The sequence below is a fragment of the Lepidochelys kempii genome, chromosome 4 (assembly GCF_965140285.1).
Source record: "Lepidochelys kempii isolate rLepKem1 chromosome 4, rLepKem1.hap1, whole genome shotgun sequence".
Lineage (NCBI taxonomy): Eukaryota > Metazoa > Chordata > Testudines > Cheloniidae > Lepidochelys > Lepidochelys kempii.
The window spans coordinates 86,700,365-86,722,823 of record NC_136383.1 but is presented as its reverse complement, the minus strand read 5'-3'; the positions used below and the strand labels follow the sequence as shown (position 1 = coordinate 86,722,823).

The following is a 22,459-nucleotide window of genomic DNA, read 5'->3' as shown; positions in this document are numbered from 1 at the left end:
AGAGTCAAAATGAAATCTTACGGGCTTTATCTGTTTCTTGCTGCTTGATCAATTTCCATCTCATTATGCCCAGCACTAGCTTTCAGGATTAGCTAATAGTCAATGGTATACTAGCCTTGACATAGAAGAAAAAAAAGCTATTAAATTTGATCTTCTAGTTCTCCCCAGAGGTAGGAAACAACAACAAAGTAATTTACCCCCTTATTAAGAAGGTGATTCAGGGCATAGCTATCAGCATATAACCATTGGCTGCCTCTTTTGTGCATAGATATTACCCATTAGTGCACCATGTTTTAATGCATTACTATCATTAAAGCCAGTACTTTGGGGCTATAATCTTGGTAGTTTAGTTCCTTCACAGCATTCTAGTGAGAAAAGGTATCAATGGAAATCTGGAGATTTAATTATTAAAATGTAATTCATTTTGCTCATTCTAAAGCACAATTCTTTTATTCTGCATGTTTTAGTTAATGAAAGTCAGATTCAATTATATTTTAGGCAATGGACTTGATCTAAAGGGGTTTATCAGCTTTCACAAAGGATTGTAGGAAAACATTTTGCTAGCAAAAGCTGGCTGGTTAGATTTGGAAAAAAATGTAAGGAAAAATCAACACAGAAGAGGGGACAAATATGCAGTTGTTTTAAAGCTGCATTTTGTATGATTTTTAAAAGGAGCGTTTTAATAGCAAATATTAGAGATGGGCCAAAGTCTGAACACCCTTACGTTTTGGTGGGGATGACATTGTTCAGAGGATGAACCAAGCTTCAGAGCTGAATTCTGCAACCAGTCCTTTTGTCTGTAATGAGCTGAGCCAAAATGTCAGATTTGGAAAAAACAAACAAACAAACAAAAAACCCTACCTTAATTTAGTGGGTGTCAAAATCTGGGTTCACATCCAATTTTGTAGTTCAATCTCATCTCTAGTAAACATGGTCATAATTTTACCTTCTAGTTTCAGTGGTGGATTTTGCTACATATACAAGGTCATTATTTAATAAATTGTCCAGTATCTTCTGTGCTAGACTAACTTATATTGTCTTATATAAGACTTATATTGTCATCTTTCATAAAATCCTAATTCCAGAGGTTGATAACTTGACTTTGTTTAGATGACTTCAGAGGTTTCAAATGCAATAACCCTGAACCCTAATGAATACATAGCAGTGAACATTTAGGGGTAGCTAGCAGAGCATAATACATATTCAATAAATGAAGAATAAAATAATTTAATCATAAGTTAATGCTGTTGACTAGAATTCTTATGTGCACAGTAGGAGTTATTTCAGTTTCATAAATGTCTTATTTGATGATGATTGGTGCTGAATCGTCCTTCTTTGAGTTGTCTCTAAATCAATCTGATGTCAGAAGAAGAGGGAAAGGCAAGCTGAAGAATGTTGAGGAATTCCCATTAATTGCAGCATGTGTAATAACAAATGATTTGAGGGAATGGTTGGTTTGGCAGATAGTCAGTGGGAAGGAGAAGCACGGACAAGATAAATGCCAAAAGAGAACTAGGGTTGATAGTAGACTGAAATTTAGATGCAAGTTTGCAATGGGTTGTGATGGCAAATAAATGATAATGCAATTTGCATGCACACAGGCAACAGGGAGATACAGCCCTACTCAAATGAACCCTTAAGATCACATCCAGGATACTGCATGTTGGCAAAGTACGTCTGCTTCTATCCTCCATATTCTTTAGGGTGGCAAAAGTACCACTTCTCCCTCACACGAGACTGTTGCTGCTGGTTATGCCTTTTTGAAACAACAGCAGCTTCTTGTGTTTTCTCTTCTGTCTCTGCTGCCCTCCTCGCTTTTAGCAATCCTGCCACCTGGTTACAACACCTGCCACCTGCCACCTGTAGACAACAACTACTTTTAACAACAGACAACAGCCTTTGGCAGAGGGGAGGGATGGGGGGGAAAGAGTGTTGCACTCTCTGGAGGCCCCCCCCCAAAAAGCCTTGCATTAAGTTTAAAATGTTCTGTTTAAATGCTCAGTTTTGGTCAGACACTTCCATTTTCTGAGAGAGAGGGGGAAAAAAAATAAAGGCCCCAATCCTGCATGCTGTACGGCTATGCAAAGCCACACTGAAGTCAATATTAGGTTGATGTTTTTTTTAAATGCATGGAGGGGGCTTCATCTAACCTCCTTCTGGAAGCCAGTGAACAGCTGGCACTGTAAATGTTGCTAGGCAGGATAGCAAGAAGGGTTTATAATGTGCAGAAACCATGGAAGAGTTGCAGTCAACTTTGATGTAAGTAAAGCGAGGAAAGATCACAAAAAATCCTTAGATTCTACTATGATTGATTGTTTCACAATTAAATTTAATCTCTCCATCATTTAGTGTAAATTATTAATACCTACCACTGAAATCACATATAAACTTTATGAAAAGGCCTACATTGGCAAGTCATTCTAAATAATCTTTTTCTTGGTCTTTTAGACTCTAGTAAACTTTGGATTTTGTCCTTTTACAATTTACTCATGCATACACATCCATATACACATGCAACCATCTCAGAATGACTTTGAATACATTTGGAGAGGTGGACTGGCTTACTTAAAAATGAATTCCTGAAGAAAGCAAAAACACCTTTAAAAATCCCGTAGAAGTATTGTTTGAAGGATAAGCCTGAGGCTGTTTACTTTCTGTTGACATTTTGGCTTTTATCTCCTGCAATAGCTCAAACAAACAGGATCTGGGCTTCATGCTGCGAGACAGCACTGTATTGAACGGGACTTTTTTTTTTTTAAAGCCTGTTCCAAAAGGTATAGTGTGTGTACGAACCCCAAACTCTATGATTTAGATTGGTCTGGCACTGGAGAAAGTTACATTATAAAAAGTAAAGGGGTGTGCATATCATTTGTGATACAGGATATTTTTCTCTCTGACTGTGATACCTTCTGTTGTAGGTGAAGTCTGTGGCTGTTTTGATATACCAGGAACAGGCCAATAGAATATATATATATATATATACATACATTAATGGCCTAAATGATATAGATTACTTTATAAATAAAAAATAAAAATCGATTTCTTAATTGGTGTTGGGAAAAAATAAATTTTAAATAACTCTTAACGAACACCTACTTGAGGTCTTGGGAAGGTTCTGCTCTGATATGGGGTGTCTCCACAGAGTGCCCAAACACTGCCCCTTCTGTGCCTAAAATAAACACACAAATAAAATACAGTACAATTATACTGGAAAACAAAAACACATTCAATTCTATAACCATCAATCGACATACTAGGACAAAATACTTGGTTGATTCATTTGTTTATGCTTCTGCATTTCATTATCAATAAGGTTTCTTCAGATTCAACATTCATTTTTTGCATTAAAGAAAATGTTATTGCTTAAGTCAAAATCTGTATTAGGAGTACTAGAAACTGCAATCATCTATGTATCCATAGAACAAAGTTAACTTAAATAATAGAAGTCCAAACTTTCCAGCATTGGTGTGCCCATCAGTGTACCCATCTCAACACTTTTAGAGAAATCATGTTAAAGGTCAAAATTTTTAAAAAGATAAAGAACATAAGTATGAACAACAAAAATGTATGGTCAAACTTTCAGAAGTGTCCAGTAATATTGTGTGCCTTGGTTTTTGTGTGTCTAGCTTGAGATATCATGTACCTGGTCTTCAAAGGTTTTGAAAATGCATAGCTCTCTTATTCTTCTGAAGATACCAACTATTTTGAATCTCTTTACCCTTTTCATGTCTTACATTCCCTTGCCAAGAGACACTGGCTCACTAATTTACTGATGACAACATTTCTGAAATGGCCACTAATTCCGAAAGCCTCATTTTTGGGTGCCTAACAGGAGACATCCTGGTGTGTGTTGCTGAACACCCAAAACAGAGGCATACAGAATAAGTGAATATTTCTGAATACTCAATTTATATAAGCATCTATAATTTCAGATGCTCGTACAAAGCTTAACAAATAAGGCTATTTTACCATTTTCAGTCAAAACTGGGTTTTTATGAAAAATAGGGTTTGATTAAATGAAATTTTTCACAAAAAGAATCTAGTTTCATGGAATCATTTTGACTTTTCATTGAAAAACTGAGAAACAAAATATCTTTGGTTTTCAACCAAAAATTTTATTTTTCAACAAAAAGCTGAAAGTTTCTGACAGCAATCTCTCTCCCCCCATTTTTTGACTAGTTCTTTTAACTAACAAGCTTAAATAATACACTGATCTGTTCCCAAATAGGTTCATCTTTCCTGTACTTAATCTACTGTCTTCTTCTATCAGTCTAGATTGTGGATATGAACTATACACAGGCAGCCTGACCCACACTTTGGCAGTGGGTTCTTTATTTGGAGTGCCCTTCACGTTTAAGTCACTCAGCTTGATCCCTGAAGAACAGACCTATGCAAGACTAGGCTGGTTGTTTCTTGTGCACATGCTCAGGTCTAACCGATTGCCATATGTGGGACTGGGAAGGAATTTCCCCCCAGATTAGATGAGTAAAACCTCTGGGGTTTTTGATGTTCCTCTGCAGCATGTTTGTGTGGATCTCTTGCCAGGATTATCTGGGTACCTCTCATTTAATCATTTCCCTGTCAATGCAGAAGCCTCAAGTACTGGTGAACCTTGGTCCTTCCTATTCTGTGACTGTGGCACATCATAGTGTAGTTTCCTATGGGTCTCATTTACTTTGGTCTCATTTCCATTGCCGGGTTTAGTGTGTGGGCGCTTGGCGGTGTTGGTGGCCTCTGATATGCAGAAAGTCAGATTTGATGATCCAGCGGTACCTTCTGGCGTTACATTGTATGACTCTGCTCACATGACAGGGAAAACCAAGAAGTCTGCTGCTTGCCAGGAGCTAGGATTCACGATGTGACGGAGAGACTGCCGAGACTCATCAAGCCCTCGGATTGCTACCCCTTCCTGCTTCTCTGCGTGGGCAACAATGATACTGCCAAGAATGACTTTGAGCGGATCACTGCAGACTATGTGGCTTTGGGAAGAAGGATAAAGGAGTTTGAGGCACAAGTGGTGTTTTTGTCCATCCTCCCCGTAGAAGGAAAAGGCCTGGGTAGAGACCATCGAATCGTGGAAGTCAACGAATGGCTACGCAGGTGGTGTCGGAGAGAAGGCTTTGGATTCGTTGACCATGGGATGTTGTTCCAAGAAGGAGCAGTGCTAGGCAGAGATGGGCTCCACCTAATGAAGAGAGGGAAGAGCATCTTTGGAAGCAGGCTGGCTAACCTAGTGAGGAGGACTTTGGTCCCCTTCCCCCAGTGAACCTAGTTTAAAGCCCTGAGGTAAGTGGGGATGTGGGATACTGGGAGGAAGCATGAGCAGGAGAACGCGAAAGGGGAGGGCTCCTGCCTCATACTAAGAAAGCAGGACAAACAGCAAGTTATCTCAAGTGCCTATACACAAATGCAAGAAGCCTGGGAAACAAGCAGGGAGAACTGGAAGTCCTGGCACAGACAAGGAATTATGATGTGATTGGAATAACAGAGACTTGTTGGGATAACTCACATGACTGGAGTACTGTCATGAATGGATATAAACTGTTCAGGAAGGACAGGAAGGGCAGAAAAGGGGGAGTTGCACTGTATGTAAGAGAGCAATATGACTGCTTAGAGCTCCGGTATGAAACTGCAGAAAAACCTGAGTGTCTCTGGATTAAGTTTAGAAGTGTGAGCAACAAGGGTGATGTCATGGTGGGAGTCTGCTATAGACCACCGGATCGGGGGGGATGAGGTGGATGAGGCTTTCTTCCGGCAACTAATGGGAGTTACTAGATCGCAGGCCCTGGTTCTCATGGGAGACTTCAATCACCCTGATAGCTGCTGGGAGAGCAATACAGCGGTGCACAGACAATCCAAGAAGTTTTTGGAAAGTGTAGGGGACAATTTCCTGGTGCAAGTGTTGGAGGAACCAACTAGGGGCAGAGATCTTCTTGACCTGCTGCTCACAAACCAGGAAGAATTAGTAGGGGAAGTAAAAGTGGAGAGGAACCTGGGAGGCAGTGACCATGAGATGGTCAAGTTCAGGATCCTGACACAGGGAAGAAAGGAGAGCAGCAGAATACAGACCCTGTACTTCAGAAAAGCAGATTTTGACAGCCTTAGGGAACTGATGGGCAGGAACCCCTGGGAGAATAACATGAGGGGGAAAGGAGTCCAGGAGAGCTGGCTGTATTTTAAAGAATCCTTATTGAGGTTACAGGGACAAACCATCCCGATGTGTAGAAAGAATAGTAAATATGGCAGGCGACCAGCTTGGCTTAACAGTGAAATCCTTGCTGATCTTGAACACAAAAAAGAAGCTTACAAGAAGTGGAAGATTGGACAAATGACCAGGGAAGAGTATAAAAATATTCCTCGGGCATGCAGGAGTGAAATCAGGAAGGCCAAATCACACCTGGAGTTGCAGCTAGCAAGGGATGTTAAGAGTAACAAGAAGTGTTTCTTCAGGTATGTTTGCAACAAGAAAAGTCAAGGAAAGTGTGGGCCCCTTACTGAATGAGGGAGGCAACCTAGTGACAGAGGATGTGGAAAAAGCTAATGTACTCACTGCTTTTTTTGCCTCTGTCTTCACGAACAAAGTCAACTCCCAGACTACTGCACTGGGCATCACAAAATGGGAAAGAGATGGCCAGCCCTCTGTGAAGAAAGAAGTGGTTTGGGACTATCCAGAAAAGCTGGACGAGCACAAGTCCATGGGGCCGGATGCGCTGCATCCGAGAGTGCTAAAGGAGTTGGCGGATGTGATTGCAGAGCCATTGGCCATTATCTTTGAAAACTCATGGCGATTGGGGGAAGTCCCAGATGACTGGAAAAAAGGCTAATGTAGTGCCCATCTTTAAAAAAGGGAAGGAGGAGGATCCTGGGAACTACAGGCCAGTCAGCCTCACCTCAGTCCCTGGAAAAATCATGGAGCAGGTCCTCAAGGAATCAATTCTGAAGCACTCAGAGGAGAGGAAAGTGATTAGGAACAGTCAGCATAGATTCACCAAGGGCAAGTCATGCCTGACTAATCTAATTGCCTTCTATGATTAGATAACTGGCTCTGTGGATGAGGGGAAAGCAGTGGATGTGTTGTTCCTTGACTTTAGCAAAGCTTTTGATACGGTCTCCCACAGTATACTTGCCAGTAAGTTAAAGTAGTATGGGATGGATGAATGGACGATAAGGTAGATAGAAAGCTGGCTAGATTGTTGGGCTCAACGGGTAGTGATCAATGGCTCCATGTCTAGTTGGCAGCCAGTAACAAGTGGAGTGCCCCAAGGGTTGGTCCTCGGGCCGGTTTTGTTCAATATCTTCCTTAATGATCTGGAGGATGGTGTGGATTGCACCCTCAGCAAGTTTGCAGATGACACTAAACTGGGAGGAGTGGTAGATACGCTGGAGGGTAGGGATAGGATACAGAGGGCCCTAGACAAATTAGAGGATTGGGCCAAAAGAAATCTGATGAGGTCAACAAGGACAAGTGCAGAGTCCTGCACTTAGGAAGGAAGAATCCCACGCACTGCTTCAGACTAGGGACCGAATGGCTCGGCAGCAGTTCTGCAGAAAAGGACCTAGGTGTTACAGTGGACGAGAAGCTGGATATGAGTCAACTGTGTGCCGTTGTTGCCAAGAAGGCCAATGGCATTTTGGGATGTATAAGTAGGGGCACTGCCAGCAGATGGAGGAACGTGATCATTCCCCTCTATTTGACATTGGTGAGGCCTCATCTGGAGTACTGTGTCCAGTTTTGGGCCCCTCACTACAAGAAGGATGTGGAAAAATTGGAATATGTCCAGCAGAGGGTAACAAAAATGATTTGGGGACTGGAACACATGACGTATGAGGAGAGGCTGAGGGAACTGCAATTGTTTAGTCTACGGAAGAGAAGAATGAGGGGGGATTTGATAGCTGCTTTCAACTATCTGAAAGGGGGTTCCAAAGAGGATGGGTGTAGACTGTTCTCAGTGGTAGCAGATGACCGAACGAGGAGTAATGGTCTCAAGTTGCAGTGGGGAAGGTTTAGATAGGATATTAGGAAAAACTGTTTCACTCGGAGGTTGGTGAAACACTGGAATGTGTTACCTAGGGAGGTAGTGGAATCTCCTTCCTTAGAAGTTTTTAAGGTCAGGCTTGACAAAGCCCTGGCTGGGATGATTTAATTGGGGATTGGTCCTGCTTTGAGCAGTGGATTAGACTAGATGACCTCCTGAGGTCCCTTCAAACCCTGATATTCTATTATTCTGACTCTAGGAGTGTAATGTTCCTCTCCAATTAAGAGGTGATCAAGGATGGAGAAACAGGCAGACTGATTGGCTGGCTCTAGAAAAGAACCTGTTGTTGAAGGCAAGAGATGGTGGTTGTTCAATCATCTAAAAGGATCAGATGCTTACACAAAAGGTTCTCTTTGAGATTTGAGGGAATGTTCAGTGAAATTCTTCTTTTATCCAAATTAGTTTTCCCATCTCAGATAACAAATAATTTAAAAACAAAGATGCAAAATTTGACAATATTTTTTCCACTTTAAGCCTTTCTTTAAAATATACTGAAGAAATTTGGCAACATTTAATAAACATCCCATTAAAGCAAAAAAGGCTGTTTGCAAAGTGGGAATAATTAGGAATGTAATAAGAAGGCTAAGAGGACAGATACTGACTCTCAGACAAAAGTTCCATAAAATTGGTATTATTCTTTACTCTGAGACATAAGGATAAAACACATATATCAGCCATTTAAATGTCTAACTATGTATTTCAGTATATAGCAATACCAAACCGATATTGTTAGCCATTCAGAAGATTAGGCTCTTTTTGAGAATATATTGATATCTATTTTTTTTATTTATTGCCTTTGTATTAGAGTGAGCTGTAGCTCACGAAAGCTCATGCTCAAATAAATTGGTTAGTCTCTAAGGTGCCACAAGTACTCCTTATATTTTAATTTTGTTACCCATTCTCTCTACAAATTTTCTATCATTGTTACTAAATCAACAACCATGTGCCTGTAAGCGCTTTCTCTCTCCTTTTTAAGATGGAATAGTGGACTCTGTGTAATAAAAACAGATTCAATGCTATGCCATAAAGAAGTCAAGAGTAACAAGAAGGGTTTCTTCAGGTATGTTGGCAACAAGAAGAAAGCCAAGGAAAGTGTGGGACCCTTACTGAATGAGGGAGGCAACCTAGTGACAGAGGATGTGGAAAAAGCTAATGCACTCAATGCTTTTTTTGCCTCTGTTTTCACTAACAAGGTCAGCTCCCAGACTGCTGCGCTGGGCATCACAAAATGGGGAAGAGATGGCCAGCCCTCTGTGGAGATAGAGGTGGTTAGGGACTATTTAGAAAAGCTGGACGTGCACAAGTCCATGGGGCCGGACGAGTTGCATCCGAGAGTGCTGAAGGAATTGGCGGCTGTGATTGCAGAGCCATTGGCCATTATCTTTGAAAACTCGTGGCGAACCGGGGAAGTCCCGGATGACTGGAAAAAGGCTAATGCAGTGCCAATCTTTAAAAAAGGGAAGGAGGAGGATCCAGGGAACTACAGGACAGTCAGCCTCACCTCAGTCCCTGGAAAAATCATGGAGTAGGTCCTCAAAGAATCAATCCTGAAGCACTTGCGTGAGAGGAAAGTGATCAGGAACAGCCAGCATGGATTCACCAAGGGAAGGTCATGCCTGACTAATCTAATTGCCTTTTATGATGAGATTACTGGTTCTGTGGATGAAGGGAAAGCAGTGGATGTATTGTTTCTTGACTTTAGCAAAGCTTTTGACACGGTCTCCCACAGTATTCTTGTCAGCAAGTTAAGGAAGTATGGGCTGGATGAATGCACTATAAGGTGGGTAGAAAGCTGGCTAGATTGTCGGGCTCAACGGGTAGTGATCAATGGCTCCATGTCTAGTTGGCAGCCGGTATCAAGTGGAGTGCCCCAAGGGTCGGTCCTGGGGCCGGTTTTGTTCAATATCTTCATAAATGATCTGGAGGATGGTGTGGATTGCACTCTCAGCAAATTTGCGGATGATACTAAACTGGGAGGAGTGGTAGATACGCTGGAGGGGAGGGAAAGGATACAGAAGGACCTAGACAAATTGGAGGATTGGGCCAAAAGAAATCTGATGAGGTTCAGTAAGGATAAGTGCAGGGTCCTGCACTTAGGATGGAAGAATCCAATGCACCGCTACAGACTAGGGACCGAATGGCTAGGCAGCAGTTCTGCGGAAAAGGACCTAGGGGTGACAGTGGACGAGAAGCTGGATATGAGTCAGCAGTGTGCCCTTGTTGCCAAGAAGGCCAATGGCATTTTGGGATGTATAAGTAGGGGCATAGCGAGCAGATCGAGGGACGTGATCGTTCCCCTCTATTCGACATTGGTGAGGCCTCATCTGGAGTACTGTGTCCAGTTTTGGGCCCCACACTACAAGAAGGATGTGGATAAATTGGAGAGAGTCCAGCGAAGGGCAACAAAAATGATTAGGGGTCTAGAACACATGACTTACGAGGAGATGCTGAGGGAGCTGGGATTGTTTAGCCTGCAGAAGAGAAGAATGAGGGGGGATTTGATAGCTGCTTTCAACTACCTGAAAGGGGGTTCCAAAGAGGATGGCTCTAGACTGTTCTCAATGGTAGCAGATGACAGAACGAGGAGTAATGGTCTCAAGTTGCAGTGGGGGAGGTTTAGATTGGATATTAGGAAAAACTTTTTCACTAAGAGGGTGGTGAAACACTGGAATGCGTTACCTAGGGAGGTGGTAGAATCTCCTTCCTTAGAGGTTTTTAAGGTCAGGCTTGACAAAGCCCTGGCTGGGATGATTTAACTGGGAATTGGTCCTGCTTTGAGCAGGGGGTTGGACTAGATGACCTTCAGGGGTCCCTTCCAACCCTGATATTCTATGATTCTATGAAGTCCTCACTAGACCACTGACAATAAAAGGGAAAAGAACTAAATGAAATGAATATATTTCCACTCACTCTATATTATTAGAAATAGGACTGAGGAGAATGTCAAGTATCCAAATGCCTGATCGTTAAATCTTCTAGGATTAAATATTGTATTTCAAATTGTTTCTGATATGTCTTTATTTTTGAGCACTACTCTTTTGTATTTCTAAACATAGCTTTTTACAAATCTTATTAAATAATTGTAGAAATACAATGAACAGTACAGATACATCACTCTAGATGTAACAATATTTTAAACACTTTGCGGAACTAAACTATGACGATAAGATTAAGAAAACAGCTATGGTGAGCAGATTAGAGAACAAAGAAAACTGAAATGGGATGTTATATTATTTTAACATTTTGCAGTGATAGAGGGAAAATGTCCTCAATGTGAAGCCTCAGTTAAAACTGAAGGATGGTGTTGATTTCCTTGGCCAAAAATGACAGTAGTTCTTCTTCTTCTAAAAGCTGCTTGCACAGGAGATTTTCTGAAATGGTTGATGCTACTGTGGTTAACAGAAAGAGAGGGAACTTAGGGAGGTCTAATGGGCTGTAATAGCAGCAGGTATCAATATAGCTAAGATAGCTTTAATCTTGCTAGTTTGGGTACTGACAGTGTAGCCACAGCAGCACAGACTTCAGTGTGGATTAAAGATCTAGGCTTTCATCTCGAGAGGTGTAAATGTTGTCAATCGTTATTTAGGTCACAGTGAAAATCAGTTTGGTGGACTCATCCCAGCTGCTATTTTTAAACGTTACAAACATAATTTATGGGAAAATCCACTTCAAACCACCAAACCAGCTGACTACTATAGAGATCGACAGGAAAGGAGAGGGAGAAATTTTCCGCCAACATCACAGAACATGAACAAAGCTGTGTTATGGAATCTACTCTGTGGTTTTGAGTAGCCTTTGCAAGCCTAGTACTGTCAGTAGACAGGGATGAGGGGAAGAGTCAGACAGGAGCATCTGTATAGTGATAAGTTCTCCAGCTACCGCCATATGCTGCCCTGCTTTCAAAACCCAAACCTTGCCTCCACATGTAGTGCCATGAAGGGAACTCTTGTGGAGCTGGATTCCTTGCCACAAAGAGGGTGCTTCCTACATATCCTCAGCTCCTCCCCCCATCCTGGCCAGCAAAGCTGCACACATTTCACATCCAAGGGGCCTTCTGCAGGGGTGAAGGTGGGAACAAGACTTGAACTCAGAAATTTGTGCACAGTTTAGAACAACCATCTGTCTCTACTTATGGGAGGCCCAAAATGATAGTAGCAGAGGTGTTGGAAAGTCAAGACTGAGGTGCTTAGGGGAAGCTTGAACAAACTATCTCCATACCAAGGGCCATACTCTACTCATATTCTATTGTGTGTGCCAAGCTACCACAGATAATTCTGTGCAAAGAACAAGAATAGAATATGGGCCATCACTGTCTCAAAGGCAACAGTAATCGTTTTTCACTTTCATGAGTACATTTGCTTATGAATTGAGATATTTTTTCCTATAATACACATTTGTTAAAAGGCAAATCCATTACATAAGCAGAGAGCTTTAACATGAAGACAACTAAACTAAATTTTAGCACCGGGGACTAAGTAGAATCCTTAAAGACACATCTAACATTCAAAGACAGATGTGTTTTCCTTTACCTCCAGGAACATAATCCCACATTACTTTTTTGAGAGAAAGAGAGAAGAAAGGTAAGTATAACTAGTTTTAGCAGGTTTCAGAGTAACAGCCGTGTTAGTCTGTATTCGCAAAAAGAAAAGGAGTACTTGTGGCACCTTAGAGCCTAACCAATTTATTTGAGCATAAGCTTTCGTGAGCTACAGCTCACTTCATCAGATGCATACTGTGGAAAATACAGAAGATGTTCTTATACACACAGATCATGAAAAAATGGGTGTTTACCACTACAAAAGGTTCAGCAGAAGCAGCTGTCCTATCTCGGGGCTTCTCCTTCTGTCCCTCCACCCCCAGGAACATGATACAGTTCTGTGGTGACCTAGAATCCTATTTTCGACGTCTCTGACTCAAGGAATATTTCCAAAATACCTCTGAACAACATACTAATCCACAGAGGCCTCCCTACCAACATTACAAAAAGAAGGATTCTAGGTGGACTCCTCCTGAAGGTCGAAACAGTAGACTGGACTTCTACATAGAGTGCTTCCGCCGACGTGCACGGGCTGAAATTGTGGAAAAGCAGCATCACTTGCCCCATAACCTCAGCTGTGCAGAACACAATGCCATCCACAGCCTCAGAAACAACTCTGACATCATAATCAAAAAGGCTGACAAAAGAGGTGCTGTTGTCATCATGAATAGGTCGGAATATGAACAAGAGGCTGCTCGGCAGCTCTCCAATACCACTTTCTACAAGCCATTACCCTCTGATCCCACTGAGAGTGACCAAAAGCAATTACAGCATTTGCTCAAGAAGCTTCCTGAAAAAGCACAAGATCAAATCCGCACAGACACACCCCTGGAACCCCGACCTGGGATATTCTACCTACTACCCAAGATCCATAAACCTGGAAATCCTAGGTGCCCCCCAGGCATTGGCACCCTGACAGCAGGATTGTCTGGCTATGTACACTCCCTCCTTAGGCCCTACGCTACCAGCACCCCCAGCTACCTTCGAGACACCACTGACTTCCTGAGGAAACTACAGTCCATCGGTGATCTTCCTGATAACACCATCCTGGCCACTATGGATGTAGAAGCCCTCTACACCAACATTCCACAGAAAGATGGACTACAAGCCGTCAAGAACACTATCCCTGATAATGTCACGGCTAACCTGGTGGCTGAACTTTGTGACTTTGTCCTTACCCAGAACTATTTTACATTTGGGGACAATGTATACCTTCAGATCAGCGGCACTGCTATGGGTACCCGCATGGCCCCACAGTATGCCAACATTTTTATGCCTGATTTAGAACAATGCTTCCTCAGCTCTCGTCCCCTAACGGCCCTACTCTACTTGCGCTATATTGATGACATCATCATCATCTGGACCCATGGAAAAGAAGCCCTTGAGGAATTCCTCCATGATTTCAACAATTTCCATCCCACCATCAACCTCAGCCTGGTCCAGTCCACACAAGAGATCCACTTCCTGGACACTACAGTGCTAATAAACGATGGTCACATAAACACCACCCTATACTGAAAACCTACTGACCGCTATTCCTACCTACATGCCTCCAGCTTTCACCCTGACCACACCACACGATCCATCGTCGACAGCCAAGCTCTGCGATACAATCACATTTGCTCCAACCCCTCAGACAGAGGCAAACACCTACAAGATCTCTATCATGCATTCTTACAACTACAATACCCACCTGCGGAAGTGAAGAAACAGATTGATAGAGCCAGAAGAGTTCCCAGAAGTCACCTACTACAGGACACGCCTAACAAAGAAAATAACAGAACGCCACTAGCCGTCACCTTCAGCCCCCAACTAAAACCCCTCCAACGCATTATTAAGGATCTACAACCTATCCTGAAGGATGATCCAACACTCTCACAAATCTTGGGAGACAAGCCAGTCCTTGCCTACAGACAGCCCCCCAACCACCACATACCACACAACAGAACCACTAACCCAGGAACCTATCCTTGCAACAAAGCCCGTTGCCAACTGTGCCCACATATCTATTCAGGGGACACCAACACAGGACCTAATAACATCAGCCACACTATCAGAGGCTCATTCACCTGCACATCCACCAATGTGATATATCATAGAATCATAGAATATCAGGGTTGGAAGGGACCTCAGGAGGTCATCTAGTCCAACCCCCTGCTCAAAGCAGGACCAATCCCCAATTAAATCATCCCAGCCAGGGCTTTGTCAAGCCTGACCTTAAAAACTTCTAAGGAAGGAGATTCTCCCACCTCCCTAGGTAACGCATTCCAGTGTTTCACCACCCTCCTAGTGAAAAAGTTTTTCCTAATATCCAACCTAATATGCCATCATGTGCCAGCAATGCCCCTCTGCCATGTACATTGGTCAAACTGGACAGTCTCTACATAAAAGAATAAATGGACACAAATCAGATGTCAAGAATTATAACATTCATAAACCAATCGGAGGACACTTCAATCTCTCTGGTCACGCAATTACAGACACGAAGGTCGCTATCTTACAACAAAAAAAACTTCAAATCCAGACTTCAGTGAGAAACTGCTGAATTGGAATTCATTTGCAAATTGGATACTATTAATTTAGGCTTAAATAGAGACTGGGAGTGGCTAAGTCATTATGCAAGGTAGCCTATTTCCCCTTGTTTTTTCCTCCTCCCCCCCCCCAGACATTGTGGTTAAACTTGGATTTATGCTGGAAATGGCCCACCTTGATTATCATACACATTGTAAGGAGAATGGTCAGTTTGGATGAGCTATTACCAGCAGGAAAGTGAGTTTGTGTGGGTGGGTGGGGGCGGGCGGTGAGAAGACCTGGATTTGTGCTGGAAATGGCCCACCTTGATTATCGTGCACATTGTGGGGAGACTGGTTGCTTTGGATGGGCTGTTACCAGCAGGAGAGTGAGTTTGTGTGTGTATGGGGTGTGGGGGGTGAGAAAACCTGGATTTGTGCTGGAAATGGCCCACCTTGGTTATCATGCACATTGTAAGGAGAGTGGTCACTTTGGATAAGCTATTACCAGCAGGAGAGTGAGTTTGTGTGTGCGCTTTTTGGAAAGGGTGGGGGGTGAGAAAACCTGGATTTGTGCTGGAAATGGCCCACCTTGATTATCATACACACTGTAAAGAGAGTGATCACTTTGGATGGGCTATTACCAGCAGGAGAGTGAGTTTGTGTGTGGGGGGCGGAGGGTGAGAAAACCTGGATTTGTGCTGGAAATGGCCCAACTTGATTATCATACACATTGTAAGGAGAGTGATCACTTTAGATAAGCTATTACCAGCAGGAGAGTGGGGTGGGAGGAGATATTGTTTCATGGTCTCTGTGTATATAGTGTCTTCTGCAGTTTCCACAGTATGCATCTGATGAAGTGAGCTGTAGCTCACGAAAGCTTATGCTCAAATAAATTGGTTAGTCTCTAAGGTGCCACAAGTCCTCCTTTTCTTTTCTCCTTACAATGTGTATGATAATCAAGGTGGGCCATTTCCAGCACAAATCCAGGTTTTTTCCCCACCCCCCCAAACCCACTCTCCTGTTGGTAATAGCTTATCTAAAGTGATCAGCAAGTTCTTTATCCTCAGAAATGTGTCATTCTGCTCACTACTCCCTAGCAGAAGAGATGTGTTCACATATATATATTATCTTGTTTTTAGCAAGAGAGGTAAAAAAGATCAGTCCCTCAAAATCTACTGATATACCTCCTATGATAAAATACCAAGATTAAGAAAAACTCAAAGAACTAGCATAACAACTACAAATACCTTATTACTAGAAGCTAAAAAGAAGAGGAGAGTGACTAAGGAATATATTGTATAAAGCTAACATGTTCTAGGTATCTTTTCTCTCATCTATGTGTATGGGGAATGTTCAGTGGATAACTCCTATTAGTATTATAGGAACTATATGTAAGTTCCCAAAGGTCATTGGTGGGAAATTAGGCTATCATCTCCACCCTTTACTATAAAATGACACTAGAAATGTGTGTGCCTATGAATATTACATGCTTTATCATAAACCATATCTATAACATAGAAGTGTGATTCGTTTTCTGAAGACAAATTGGGATAAATAGGAAGAAACACACCCTTTATTTCTTATATTCTGAAGATTTGTCCTCAAGAATAAACCAAAGGATATTTCAGTGCTACTTGTTTTACTCAGAGGTAAAATGTGTGTCTTCTTTTAATGGATTGTGAAAGCTGCTGTATCTGGTACCCAAGACTCACAAGAACTTACAATATGAATGAGTTCAAAAAACTATAAGAATTTAAATGTCACACAGAAAAAAGTCCTTCATCAGGATAAGAGAGGTCCTTTTAAAATTTCCTGAAGTTAATTCAAAATAAGAATAATCTCTCTCAGTGACTGAAACTTGGCAGGAATGGAGATCTCTGGAAAGAGATATAGTTAGGGAACTGAATTCAGTGGAACATGACAGAGAATGGATAACAATAAAAAGTCAACCTTTCAGAGAAAAAATAGAGAGGGCACTGAGTAAGGTGCAAAGGAGGTAAAAGCAAAAATCACAAGTATGAGTGAAATTACTTCCAACTCCAGCTCTGGAAGAGAATGAGTTAACAACACAACAAACTTCATTTAGAAAAAAGCATCTCCCCTGACAGCAGCCTAATGGACAATAGGGATAATCTATTCAGAAACACTGAAAGAAGTTAAAGCAACCTGAGGCAGAATGGATGTAAGGAAAGAAATCCTCAGAACCCCTAGAGATGGCAGGTTTTAAAAAGACATTTCTCTGACAGAGAGCACAGCACAAATCATATTAGTCCTAATTCAGTACAAGGAAGATCTAGTCATGCATTCCCAAATTGTATTCCCCCTGAAACTATGGAAACTGAAAATTTATACTTAGACCGACTGGTGTAAACTACTTATTTCTGCTCAATTTACTACTTACTGATTTGCAGCTTTTTGGAGAATGACAAGTTTCATTAATACATCTGGAAATACAAAGTTGATGTTTGGTAGCGGATGATGTTATCTCATTCATGTGCTCTTGGAGAAAAGCTGTTGGTTTATTTAGGCATAACCAGCAAACTATGGCTCGTTAGTTCTCAAAAGAAGTTTGGTGGCATTCAGTGCCTTACTCATAAGCTAGCAATCAAAGGGCCAGATCCTGCATTATTGATTTCCCTGTGGATTTTGTATAAGAACCAGATTAAAGAACAGTAAAGTAATTACTTTTAAAGGTTTATAAATGCAAATAATCCAAGAGCACCATGACATTTGATAAAACTAAATCAGGATTGGGTGGCACTAGTTCTAGAAGAAGTTGTTGCAGAAGCATTGATCAATACAAAAAATAAGTAAGTTCTTGGCCTGATGGCATATCAACAGAAGTATGGAAGTGCAAGTAAGCATGAATATATTGGCACGACTGTTTAATTTCATCATGAAGCCTGAGAAGATGCCTGATGTGTAGAGAAACTGCACATTAGTACCAATATTTAAAAAGAAAAAAAGATAAACAAGACTGTGGTAACTATCGCAGCATTAAACTCCTGAGCCACAAAATGAAGATCTGGGAGAAAGTTATTGATAAGAGAAATAAAGGTCAGTGACAATCAGTTTGGATTTGTGTCAGGCAAGTGAACAATGAATGGATGCTATCTCTGCATTAGGATTGCTTGTGGAAAAATATAGCAAAAAGAGGAAAACCCTGCACATAGTATTAATTGACAATGAAACAGATACCCGAAGACTATATCAGATTAATCCAGCACATGCGCAAGGGTGCTGTTACCACAGTTAAAATGTCACATGGACAAACTGAACAGTTTCTAGCAGAAGTTTGTATACCGCAAAGCTCGGCACTAAGCCCCTTTTTGTTCATATTAGTGTTTGATGTACTTACAGAAAACATCCAGGATGGCACTCTGGTGCATCCTTTTTGCAGATGATGTAGTGTTCATGGGGGAGAGCAAAGAGGGTGTGGAAGATGGTTTAGAGCCACAGCGGTACATATTGCATGAAAATCAGAAGAAATAAAACAGAAATAAAATAAAAATAAAATAAAAAAGAAATAAAATATAATCTGTAGATTTCATGATCTCTTGCAGGAAGACATGAGACTAAGTCTTGGAAGGCCAGTCAATACTGAAGGTACAGAAGTTTAAGTATGATAGTACAGGATAATGGTGAACTCCATGATGAAGTTATAAGCGGATCAGGAAAGATGGACTAAATGGAAAGAAGTGAGTAGAGTGATCTGTCATAGTAGAATACCTATCAAATTCAAAACTAAAATCCGCTAGATGGTAATTAAGCAGCACTTTTGTATGGGCCCAAATTCTGGGCACTGAGAAAGAGACAGGAAATGAAAATGGGAAGTTGAACACTTGGAGTTACAAGGATGAACCATATTTGGAACAAACAAATTAGTGAAGATGGTATCAATCATAGAGAAGCTGAGAGAATCCAGGCTTAAATATTTTGGGCATGTGAATAAGAAGACTGGAAGAATATATAGGAAATAAGTTATTAAACTTAGAAGTGGAGGGTGAGAGAAAGGTTGGAAGAACCAAAACTAGACAAATAAGGGTCATACAAAAGGACTAGATTAGCTATGGAGTTTCCAACTGCTTCAAGACATACTGGAATAGAGAATGACTCAAAGAGCTGACACCATAGAGATGGGACACAGGTTAGACCAAAAAGAAAAGGAGTACTTGTGGTACCTTAGCGACTAACCAATTTATTTGAGCATGAGACCAAGAAGACTGTGGATTTTGTGTGTGAAAAGAATGCAGAATCACACCTAAAGTCAATGAAAACAGGAACCTGAAAGCTGGTTAAATTATTCATCGTGAATAAAGGGCCAGATACTGGCACTTTCTTTCCTGCTTTTCATTTCTTTTGCACCACAGAGCATACAGAAAGAAGGCTTAATTGGACAATTGCAGATTCTCCTAAAATAGGAAGGGAGGTTGTGATGCCCTGAAGAGTGCCATCCTCTATGGATGTGAACTTGTTCTAGGCTCTCTGAAAATATTAAAGGACATGGCAATGGCTTTCCAGACCCCAAAGGCCAGCCTTGTCACAATCTTGTCAGAGTATGCAAGGAAAGTCAGAATAACTTGTGATCTTTAGGTACCAGTGACAAACTTTCAGTCCTAGTGATCAATGCATCAGTTACATTCTCATGACTATCATCTTAAGGAAGAGAGCTAGGAACTTACTTTAAAAAAGGGGAGATTCTCCTTTACTTTCTTTAGCTCTCCCAAATTAGAGAAGATCCTAAAAAGGGCTGTTTTGATACATTATCTGTAAATATCTATGAAAGAAATTGGCACATACAAGGAAAAATAGATTTCCCAAGTATAATGTCAGAGGGAACCAATAAATTTCATTCTGTTATCCCTGTATTGAACCCAGCAATTTCTGTTTGACCAAAACATAATTTCCAGAAAGGCATCACATCTTCATCTGAAGACATCAAAAGATGGAGAATCCACTACTTCCATTGGTAAAAGAACTTTATGAAGTGCTGGTTTCGTATATATATTAGGATGTAGTACCAGTTTGTCCTATTGAGTTTAAAGGAAACACTGTAAAATCTTCATTATGGTGGAAGCTTGACATCTAATTCAAAGAATTTGTAACAAGTAAAAGTATCCACAGTCTAACTTTCAAAGAGAAATAGGAGTAATTAATCAGGATTGCTTTGCCATTGCAAGAACCTTGAAATTAGAGGCTTTATGCTCTAAAAGGTTTAATTGAGATAGAAAAGCTTAATAATTTTTGTACTATGTGTTGAGAGTTAACCTTATTTGCCACTCTTGCCATAGGATCAGGCATTCTCCTATGAACTATAACCTGTGAAGGCTTGATTAATGCTACACCAAACACAGGAATATGCAACCAATCAGAAACAGTACATCAAGGCATCATTTAAGAACACATTCATTTGACTTACTATTTAGAAAAAAAAGAAAAGAAAAAGCAAGCTATTTTTATTATGAGTTTAAGGCAAAAGTGCAGTGCAGGTTGTGGACCAAATGCAGCTTGTACAGCCCTACACAAAGTGTCACCACTGCCTTTATTTTAATACAGGATCCAGCACAAAATTCAGCCAGCCTGCTTGGATCAAGTCTGCATTCTGGAACCAGCAGTTTCTACAGGTTGCACTTGCCTAGTAAAAATTAGTTAAACTGCACCATTTTATACAAATAAGGTTGTGGTGATTCCACAGACTCCTGGCCTGTAGACAGTGTAACTCCCTGAGTGGCCAAAATTTAAATGACTCATTTTAAGTTTTGATGGTTACATGACCCTGATGCAGGCGTATTATCATTAGGGCTTTCATTATGCCTGGACTCATCCATATTTGATACTATTTTCTCCTATTAATGATACACCATGAGTGAGGTCATTAAGTCCAGGACTTGCTATGAGGCAGGACCAATTAAACCTGAACCATCACTGACAGATGTTTGTCCAACCTGTTCTTAAATCTCCAATGCTGTGGATTGCACAACCTGTCTTAGAAGTCTATTATTCCAGACTAACTACCATTATAGTTACAAAGATTTTCCTAACATCTAATCTAAATCTCCCTTGCTGCAGATTAAGTCATTTAATCATAGAATATCAGGATTGGAAGGGACCTCATCGTTGAAGTGAATTGATGAAGTGAGCTAAAGCTCACGAAAGCTTATGCTCAAATAAATTTGTTAGTCTCTAAGGTGCCACAAGTACTCTTTTAGTTTTGATACTGTGCAGCAAGTACTTTTGTTTCTCCAGTTTCCTCCTGTCTGACCATTCTTCTGAAAAAGTCATATGGGTGAGATATGTATCTCTATGACCCAGATGGACTCTATCTGGTCTAGTGCATAGGGCCCTGGAAAAGGAGAACATGGCCAATTTTTTTAAAATAAGTGCCTAAAATTACACTCCTAAATCCACATTTAGGGGTCTAAATAAATGGCTTCACTTTCAAAAATGCTGAGCACGCAGCAAGTGATCAGGAGTTGCTAGGTGCTTAGCCCTTTGGAAAATCAGCCCACTGATTTACGTGTCTAAACAGGGACTTAGGAACCTAGCTTTAGGCACCCAGATTTCAGATGTCTTTGAAATTATCTAAGTTACCTTCTATTTTAATAGCTGATTGATGCTGTTTAAAGTGACTTATATAGGCTTGTGTTGCTATGTTCTTCTTGATATGTTTTGCAGTAAGATCATGCACTGTGCTAGGGTGGCTGTATCTTGAAGTCAGAAGAAATATGCATTGGGCAAGATTACACATGAATATGCAATTACTCATCTTTCTACTTATTTTAACAGTTACAAGTAGGTGGGAAATAAAACAATTATTAAACCTTTATCTAAGATTGAGTAAGAGTCCCAAGTGAAAGCTCAGATTTGATACTCATCATTTAGCTCTAGGGACATGTCATTTTCAGTTCTCCCTCTGACAATAAATTCTACTACAGTAATTACGGAGAATTTTAATTCCAGTTGTCCAGAAACTTGAACTACATATTCAATTGATTTTGAATGCTTTATTTTTTCATAGTTGTAATCATGTGAATATGCATACCTGCCTTCTCTTTTCAGTTTCAGTACATCATAGAATCATAGAAGATTAGTGTTGGAAGAGACCTCAGGAGGTCATCTAGTCCAACCCCCTGCTCAAAGCAGGACCAACCCCAACTAAATCATCCCAGCCAGGGCTTTGTCAAGCCAGGCATTAAAAACCTCTACAGATGGAGATTCCACCATCTTCCTATGTAACCCTTCACCAGTGCTTTACCACCTTCCTAGTGAAATAGTGTTTCCTCATATCCAACTTAGATCTCCCGCACTGCAACTTGAGACCATTGCTGCTTGTTCTGTCATCTAAAGTAATAATGCATCTCATTCTCCATGGT

The 22,459-nt window shown here is 41.0% G+C and overlaps 1 protein-coding gene across 4 annotated transcripts in view; it reads right to left on the bottom strand.

Annotated features, from left to right (window-relative positions):
* SGCZ (sarcoglycan zeta) overlaps positions 1–22,459 on the bottom strand; it is an 840,425-nt gene that overhangs the window by 31,530 nt on the left and 786,436 nt on the right. For all 4 annotated transcript variants that reach the window (XR_012158659.2, XM_073341950.2, XM_073341949.2 and 1 more), the window contains one exon: positions 3,097–3,169. Coding sequence is in view for 3 of the 4 variants with exons in the window: in XM_073341950.2 (XP_073198051.1) it covers positions 3,097–3,169 (73 nt within the window). In the remaining variant the exon portion in view is untranslated. The remainder of the gene's footprint in view (positions 1–3,096; positions 3,170–22,459) is intronic.